The sequence below is a fragment of the Pan troglodytes genome, chromosome 4 (assembly GCF_028858775.2).
Source record: "Pan troglodytes isolate AG18354 chromosome 4, NHGRI_mPanTro3-v2.0_pri, whole genome shotgun sequence".
In the NCBI taxonomy this organism is placed as follows: Eukaryota; Metazoa; Chordata; class Mammalia; order Primates; family Hominidae; genus Pan; species Pan troglodytes.
The window spans coordinates 173,462,077-173,470,772 of record NC_072402.2 but is presented as its reverse complement, the minus strand read 5'-3'; the positions used below and the strand labels follow the sequence as shown (position 1 = coordinate 173,470,772).

The 8,696-nt window shown below is 49.6% G+C and overlaps 1 protein-coding gene across 4 annotated transcripts in view; it reads right to left on the bottom strand.

Annotated features, from left to right (window-relative positions):
* CPLX2 (complexin 2) overlaps nucleotides 1-8,696 on the bottom strand; it is an 87,937-nt gene that overhangs the window by 74,547 nt on the left and 4,694 nt on the right. For 2 of the 4 annotated variants that reach the window (XM_063811674.1, XM_063811675.1), the window contains exons 2-3: nucleotides 424-503; nucleotides 100-159 (exon numbers count right to left, since the gene is read on the bottom strand). In XM_063811674.1, the coding sequence (XP_063667744.1) occupies nucleotides 113-159; nucleotides 424-503 (127 nt within the window). In that variant the 3' untranslated portion in view covers nucleotides 100-112. The remainder of the gene's footprint in view (nucleotides 1-99; nucleotides 160-423; nucleotides 504-8,696) is intronic. The other 2 variants (XM_001156711.8, XM_016954235.3) reach the window with 1 other exon arrangement.

The following is an 8,696-nucleotide window of genomic DNA, read 5'->3' as shown; positions in this document are numbered from 1 at the left end:
ATTCATTCATTCATCAAACATGTACCAAGCACCTACAATGTGCACAGGCCATTGGGATACGGACATGAAAAAGCTTGGAATTCAGCCTTAGCTACCTACCAGCTGTGTGTCTTTAGGCAAGTCCTTTCACTCTCTGAGCTTCAGTTTTCTCATCTGTAACTGGGGATAATAATATCCACCTCAGATTTTTTGGGGAGCACTGAATAAGGCATTGCACAAGAAAGTGCTTCTCTGTTGTAAATGGCTCTGAACATGCAAGGTAAACACCATTCCATCACACTGCCCAACTGATCCATCTCACTCCATCTTAGGACTGTTCTTGGCAATCACAGAGGGGAAGACGTGCCCCCTTCATCAGGGCTCCAGGGATGAGGGGATGCCCTGAACACTATCCAGGGCTTTAGTGCTGAGCAGTACCCTTACCTTTGCTTCCTGGCAGAGCTGGGATGCAGGCGCCTTCAGTCGCTGAGCAGAGCAGATAGCATGGCAGGGACCACACCTTCCTGGAGGAGGAGAGAGGAGGTTGAGGGCTAAGGAGAGAGCTTCTTGGGGAATTGGCTTGCTGAATGGGCATGGAGCCCCAGACCCCAGTGAAGTCATGCCCTCACTTCTCCGGAGGCCACCACTGCTGCTCTTGATTCCAGCAAAGGGCTGGGCGGGATGGGACCCTGCCTGGCATCAGACCCAACTCCTGGCCCACCTCACCCAATCTGACAGTAGTTACTCATCTTGTTCACTGGTGCGGGTAGCACTGTACCATTGACCGTACTTTGGTGGTAGTACAATTGACCATACTTTTCTTACTTAAATGTGATTTCTGATTGGTGTAAAGGGACAGGATTTATCATCAATCATATCTGGTTTTGAATTCCAGCTTTGGGGATGTCCTCTCTGAGCCTCAGTGTCCTCATCTGTAAAATGGGATGCCTAATACTACTGGCCTCATATACTCAGTGCTATATAAGTGCTTGTTATGATTGCTGTTGTTAAATAAGATCACGTCTATGAAGATTTTTTTTTACACTATAGCTCCTTAAATTTTAATTACCTTCCTCTGCTTGATTCTAGGGGGCACCATGCATTCCGTAAAAGGCAAAGGTTGGCTGTTACATGACTTTGTTTCCAGAGCTCTGCACGGGGCCAGGCAGATTGTAGGTGCCAGTAAATAACTGTTGACTGAGCATCGTGACAAGTTTGCTAGATTTGGTATCACATATTTAGGATGAGTGAGGTCGATGTTCCATCCTCATTTGATAGATGAAAATACTGATGCGGAGAAGGGGAGATGGTCTGCTTAAGATCACATGGGGGTAGGTGTGGAGCTGGAACTCTTCTCTCTCCAGCTCTTGCTCTCTGCTGCAGCCAGGCCCCCACTGGGCAGGACACCAAGGCCCCAGCAACTGAAGGGGCTGCAATGTCCTCCTCCCAGGACAACCTGTCACCTCCCCCAGCTCTCTATTTCCTCTTCTTTTAGTAACCATAGCCGTGCTCTCAGTGGCTCCAGGAAGCAGATACTATTGTCTCACTTGCAGAGGTGAGGACTAAGGTTGAGAGGCATGAACGGTTGGCCCAGATCAGGGATACAGTATAGAGTGAATCAGGGCTTCCCACAGGGATCAGCCCACTCCAGGCACAGTTACCTCCTAACAATCCTCAGACCCCCACTTCCCTCCCCTCTTCCTTTGCTGGAATAGGAGCTTCTTGGGGCCGAGCCCAGTGGTTTCCCCAGAGCCTGGCATTTAGCAGGACTTGATAAGTATCTGTTGAGTGAATGAATGAATGAGTAAGTGGGTGAATGACTGCCAGGCTGTGTTCTAAATGCTGGTGACAACTGCAGTGAAAAGGGCAGGCATGATCCCTGCTCTCAGGGAGCTGACAATATTTGAATTTAAAACTAGCAACTGGATTAAAAACAGGGCAGATGTTCCTGTTTCCAGCTTGCTGGGTAGGGAGAAAGGGTAGGCGCCTGTGGGCTGCAGCCGGCTGTCTGCCAGGGAACGAGCACCTGGGAGCAAATGGCATCTTCCCTGTCCTTAGGTGGGGCCACCTGTGTGCAGGGACAGGAGGCTGGCCTTTAAGAAGGGAAGGAAAGAAGGAGAGGTGGTACAATTCTGTGCTTAATGTCTACCTACTGCTCAGTCCCAAACAGCTAGCGCGTCAGCTGGCACATAGTATGTGCTTAGTAAACTTTTGTTCCATGAATGAAGAGTGGGCAGAACACATGTTGGGATGACTTGGGTCCAGGAGGCAGGGAGAATCAAAAGCGTGAACTACTAGAATTATTATGACTTAGAATGGAGCGTCATTCCTTACAGAGCCTTTTCACACACTAGTCATTCTCCTGTGCAGGCGAGGGGCCCGTTGAGCACGCACTTGCTGGTGAGTTTTCTGTGCCTCTGTGCTGGGCACCGGTGGTGTTGGTGTAAACAAAACAGCAATGCCACCACCTTCAGTGTATTTACTGTGTGCCAAGCCCCCACAGTCACAATCCTTAACACTCCCGCTAGCCTGGCAAGGCCAATGTCATAACCCCTACCACACAGAGGATGGCACGGAGGCCCAGAGAGGCCTTGATCTCGCACAGTGGAAACCCGTGAGTAAGTAGGAGAATGACTCTGCCAAGGTCTCTTGTCTTACTCTAAGAGTGAGACATAAAAACTTCATAGCTGAGGCTGGTCGCAGTGGCTCACACCTGTAATCCCAGCACTTTGGGAGGCTGAAGTGATGGATCACCTGAGGTGGGGAGTTTGAGACCAACCTGACCAACATGGAGAAACCCCATCTCTACTAAAAAAAAAAAAAAAAAATACAAAATTAACCGGGCGTGGTGATGCATGCCTGTAATCCCAGCTACTCGGGAGGCTGAGACAGGAGAATCACTTGAACCCAGGAGGCAGAGGTTGCGGTGAGCCAAGATGGCACCATTGCACTCCAGCCTGGGCAACAAGAGTGAAACTCTGTCTCAAAAAAAAAAAAAAAGTTCACAGCCGAATGGGGACATGAGCAGGAAAGCAGATACTTAAGCTGCAGTGTGTCACCCCCTCTAACACAGGTTTCTCTAAGGTGCCTCTCTCTTCATCACCTTAGAGAAGCTGGAGGGCTTCTCTGAAAAGGTGAGTCTGGAGCTAAGGATTTGCAGAGGCCAAGTGGATAGTGAGGCAGGAAGGGCTTTCCAGGCAGAAGGAACAGCATCTGCAAAGACACGGGGGATGCATGGTTTACTGAGGGAACTGGGAGGAAGGTGGCTTGGCTGGAGCCTCAGGGCCAAAAAAAAAAAAGACTGGCGGGTTGTCAGAGCCAGTTTAGAAGGGGCCTTAGAGGAGCTTGGGCTTCACCTTGAGGGTGATGGGGAGCCATTGCAGGGCTCAGCTCTGCGCTCTAGATCCTTCCGGGCACCTCAGGGGCTCAAGGATGAGAAAGGAAGCATGAAGGTGGGGAATCTGGGGTGCTCTTAACAGGCTGTGGACAGGGAACTGTACTAAGGCAGTGGCTTGGGGTGGCAAAGATAGGAGGAGTAGGTATCAGGACTCAGGGCTTGATGAGGTGTGGAGCTGAGGGAGAATGGGACTCAGCCTGCTGGCTTGGGTGTGTGTGTAGCGGTGACATGGGCGTCTGTGGCAGTCAACCCTCTCATCAGCTGACCCACGCTGTGGAGTTGGAGGTCCTCTCCCAGCCACGAGAAAATCGCTGTGGCAGCTCCTAGTGCCAGTTCCAGCAAAGGCTTCCCCTACCACCTGACTGCTTGCAGACCGTGTCCTAGCAACCTCGCAGCCCTCCCCTTGGCAACGTGAGCTCCTCTGACTGTGCTGGAAGGAAAGGTGGGGCTGGGATGCCCCCTGACCACTAGACCCGCCCAGGGAACTTGCCACTTGCAGCCTGCCCGGCTCATCAGGTGGAGGCTGGCCAACCAGGTGAGGGAGGTGGTCTGGACACGGAAAGCCTTGGGAGCTGGGTTCTGACCCCAGAGCTGACGCTCTGTGTGAATGATCTTGGACACGTTTCTTCCCCTCCACAGGTGTCCGTTTTCCCTTCTGCAAAACAAAAAGGGATCTCTGCAGTCTAATGCTGTCTCATCCCATTTTTTATTTTTTCCATGCTTATTGCTCGGATTCTCTGTTGCTGACACAGATTTTAGTGTCAGACTCCAGGGATTTAAATCCTAGTGGACAAGTCACTTCATCCCTGAGTCTAGATTTTTTTTCTCTGAAAAATGGATATATCTTATGCTTACTCAAAAGGGTTATTAGGGTTGGCTGAAATGGCGTCAACTGAAATGCTTTACAAATGGCAAAGAATAATTAATATGAATGTTATTGATTTCATTTCATCACATGGTCTACGCTCTATTGAAATTCATTGACCCAACACCAGCAGCGGCCACAGCAGCAAGAGTTTACCGAATGCTTACTATGTGCCAAGCATTGTGCTGAGTGTTTTCCTAATATTACAACAACCATAGAAGCTACCTATAATTATTATCCCCATTTTACGTATGAACAAAATGGAGGGCTCATACAGTTAAGTATAGAAAGAGCTTGGCCAGGGTCCCTCGCTTCAAAACTTGCTGGTTTAAAATGCATGAGGTGTCCACCTCAGGATCTCTTCTTACGTCTTGGGTTTTTCCTCTTGTCTGAAGTCAGAATCTAACAGGGTTGGGTAGTCAGGGGAGTAGCACTAACATTTAATGAGCATCTTTTATGTGCCAAGAGTTGACCAGGCTTTCAGACTTAAACGTGTGTGTCAATCACCGGGGTGTGTCAATCACCGGGGGGTCTTGTTAAAACACAGGTTCTGATTCAATGCCTCTGAGATGCAGCTGGGATCGTGCATTTCTAATAAACTCCCAGCTGATGTTGATGTTGCCAGTCCGTGGACCACACATTGAGTAGCCAGGCGCTAGAGGACTTTAACCAGTACCCTACTGAATCCTGGTGACTAAGTTTTATTAGTTCTGGGTTCACAGATGGGGAAATTGAGGCTGGAGAGGAAATGCACCTTACTAGGCTCCCAAAGCATACAAGGGGTGGGTCTGATCCTACACAGCACCTTAGGGTACAGGCCCAGTATCACCTCCTTGATGTGTGATCCTTTCTCTGGGCTTCTGTCTCCACAGCCAAGGCAGGCAGTGTTCTCTGGGGCCCCCACCAGGAACAGTTTCTTATTTTTGGTTCACCATGAGCAGACTGGCTCTTGATACTGGCTCCTAGTGGGAACAGGGCTTGGCCCAGGCAGTGTCCCTGCAGTTAAGCAAATGTCTTCGGGCCAAGATTAGATCCTGCTTGTGCACAATTCATTTCACCTTCCTCACCCTAATCCCTGCTCTTTTGTATCCTGTCTTTATTTAAAATTTTGATATTTTATTCATCACGGTTTTTTTGCATTAATTTTTTTTTTAAAAAATTGCATAAAAAGTTATTTATCTTAATCAAGTTTTCAGCATCCCCTTAAATTGTGCACCAGAGGCAGGTGTCTTACTGGCCTCACCCCAGTCCTGGTGGCCTTATGTCGTCTCCCTCCCCCTGCATCCTCCCGGCATTAGGATGCTGCCCGCAAGGCACTGCAGCGCCCACACGGCCGCCAGCGCCAATGGATTTATTTCCCAGCAGGTGAGTCCTGCAGATGCATCACTTGGCCTGCCCCTTGGCTGACCTGCTCTAGAGATGGCAGCAGGGACTGTGGCCTGAAGGAGGGCCCAGGGGATCACTCTGACATGGGCTTCACCCCATCCACCCCTTACTGGCTGAGTGACTGAGGGAAGTGACTTCATCACAATTTAGATCACGCCACCCCTCTGTCTCCCAAAGAGACTCCCCCAGCCTTCAAGGTCCTGCCTAACCCAAGCCTTACAGCCTTTCCGCTGTCACCGTCTGTGACTCTCCTCCTTGCTCACTGGGTTTCTGTCCTGCAATCTTGTCAGGTTTGTTTTTGCCCTAGGACCTCTGCATGTTCTGTTTCTTCTGCCTCCACGCTTGTCCCATAGGCAGCTTCTCATTCAGATGCCAGTCCCAATGCCTCTTCCTTGAAGCCTTCCCTGATTTAAACAGCCTCATCCTCCTCGGCACACTCCTCTCTTTTACTTTCTTCCTAGTATTTATATGACTTGGTGAAATGATTTTGTTTACTTGCCTGGCTTCTGTCTCCCAGTAGAAAGTGAGCTCCATAGAGGCATGGTCCTTGTCTTCCTCTTCCCTGTCTCTCCAGCTTCTAAAACAGTTATTGGCTCATAGAGCTGCCCAGTGGGTATTGACGAATCAATGAGCCATTCCTTGGGCTTCAGTTTTCACATTTGGGAAATGGGATGATAACCCTAACCCACAGTGTTATTGTCACAATTGAAAGCACATTTGGGCCGAGCACTCTGGGTGGCTCATGCCTGTAATCCCAGCACTTTGGATCCCAGCAAACAGATCACCTGAGGTCAGGAGTTCGAGACCAACCTGGCCAACACGGTGAAACCCTGTCTCTACTAAAAATACAAAAATTAGTCTGGTGTGATGGCGGGTGCCTGTAATCCCAGCTACTCTGGAGGCTGAGGCAGGAGAATTGCTTGAACCTGGGAGGTGGATGTTGCAGTGAACCAAGATCATGACACTGCACTCCAGTCTGGGTGACAGAGCGAGACTCTGTCTCAAAAAAAAAAAAAAGAAAATAAAAAAAAAAAAAGAAAGGAAGGAAGCACATTTGTTGAGCATCTGGTATGTGCCTGTCATTGTGCAAAATGACCCAGTGGGCCCTGGCAGTATTACCCCCATTTTATAGACGGTGGGACTTGCTCAAGGTCCTCCAGCTAGGAAGGGTCAGGGCTGAGGCTCTCTCCTGTTGGAGAAGCACCTGGCCCCATGCCCTACTCTGCAGAGGTGTTCCTGATGCGAGAGCCAGGGCTGAGTTCCTCGGAGCCTTTTGCCATTTGCTGCTTGAACTGCAAGACCCTGCTTGCCCGCCTGGCTGTCGCAGCTTCTGACGAGTCAGAGACAGGAATGCTAATGGCTGGTTTTTGTGGAACAAAAAGGCCTGCCTCTTGCAAATGTGGAGATACATTTTCTCCGCATTGGCAATTACCACACTGAATGTCTGAGGAACAGTTTTCATCTGCCAGGCACTTTACCAAGATTAACTTCTGAACCCTATGCAGCAATGCTTGTTGCAGATTGAGGGGGCGGCAGGGAAAGTGTGGGCAGTGGTGTCTTTGATCACAGGAGAACCTAGGATTTGGAAGGGCTTGAGACCCCACGTCAACACCTCTGGAAGTTTGGTTTATTTTCCTGAGACTGGTTTCACCATTGTCCTGAAAGCACTGAGCTTCTAGGGGATTCAAGGTTTCTGATGTTTCCTGGCCCAAGTGGCTACCAATTCAGCAATGTACTCCACAAATATTTTCTGAGAATACCTTAGGCATTATTCTAGACTCAGAGGATGCAATGATGGGACAAAATATATACTGCCTTTGTTCTCCTACAGATGTTAACTCAATGGAGGAGCTGGAGGACAGAGACTCCTGCCAGTAACTGGCTGTGTGACTGTGGGTTAGTTCCCTTCCCTCTCTGGACCTTTGGATTTTATCTTCCTCTCTACTCTGAACCCCCCTGCTTAAAAGTCTTCAGTGGCTCCCATTGCTTACAGAGCAAGGTGGGCATCTCTGGTCTGGGATTCGAGGCCCCGAGCCGGGCTCTAGTGGACACTTCTTGGCATGTGCTCCCGGCTCGCCCATCTCCATTTTGCTCCGTTTTTATTTAGAATACTCGTACTCATACGGCACTTTCTGAGTGCCAGGAATGTCTGAGTGCTGCACATATTTTAACTTGTTTAACTCTCACAGAAATCCCTTGAAATAAGTCTTTGGACTCTCATCATCTCCACTTTAAGAATGAGGACATCGAGTCACACAAGGGTAAACAACTTGCCTAAACCCACACAGCTTCTCAATGGCAGGGCTGGGATTTGAACCCAGGCAGCCTAGCTCCTGGGCCATGCCCTCCACAGCTACCACACGCTGCCCCTTGGTCCACCTGTGCAGCAGCCTTACCACTCTCCTTTCCCAGATACAATCCCACATCCATTGCCCACCTCCATGAAGCCTTCCCAGATGCTTCCCAGGCTGACTTAAATCTTCTTGTCTCTGTTCCCACAATGGCAGCCCTTAGCGTGGGCTACTGTTGTTCTTGCTTGCCTATGGTCTCCTCAGCTGAATGCTGACCACCTCCAGGTGGGAGAGGCTGTGTCTCACCCTTCCTGCCTCAGTGCTCAGCCCAGCACCCCCATATCATCCACTCTCCACACAGCAACAGAGGCATTTTTTTAAAACCCAGTTTTTTTTTTTTTTTTTAACACTCCTCTGCTTAAAGCCATCTGGCTACTATCTATTACATTTAGAATAAAAGCCTCAATCCTGACCATGGCCTAGAAGGGCCTGCATGATCTCCTCTCTGCCCCCTCCCTGCCCCTGGCGGCTGCTGCTCTCCCCTCACTCACTCCACCTCCCATCTGTCCCCATGCAGTCCAGGCTCACATTAGGGCCTCTGCCAGAGAGATTTCCTCTGCCTGGAGTGTGCTGCCCCACGTTGTCACATGACTGACTCTTGTCATTCAGGCCTCAATTCCATGTCACTAGTTCACAGAGTTCTTCTCTGTCTGTCTATTTTCACATTTGCTTTTCAATTGTTGTCAATGACTGTGCCTACTGTGGGTCTGTAAGCCCC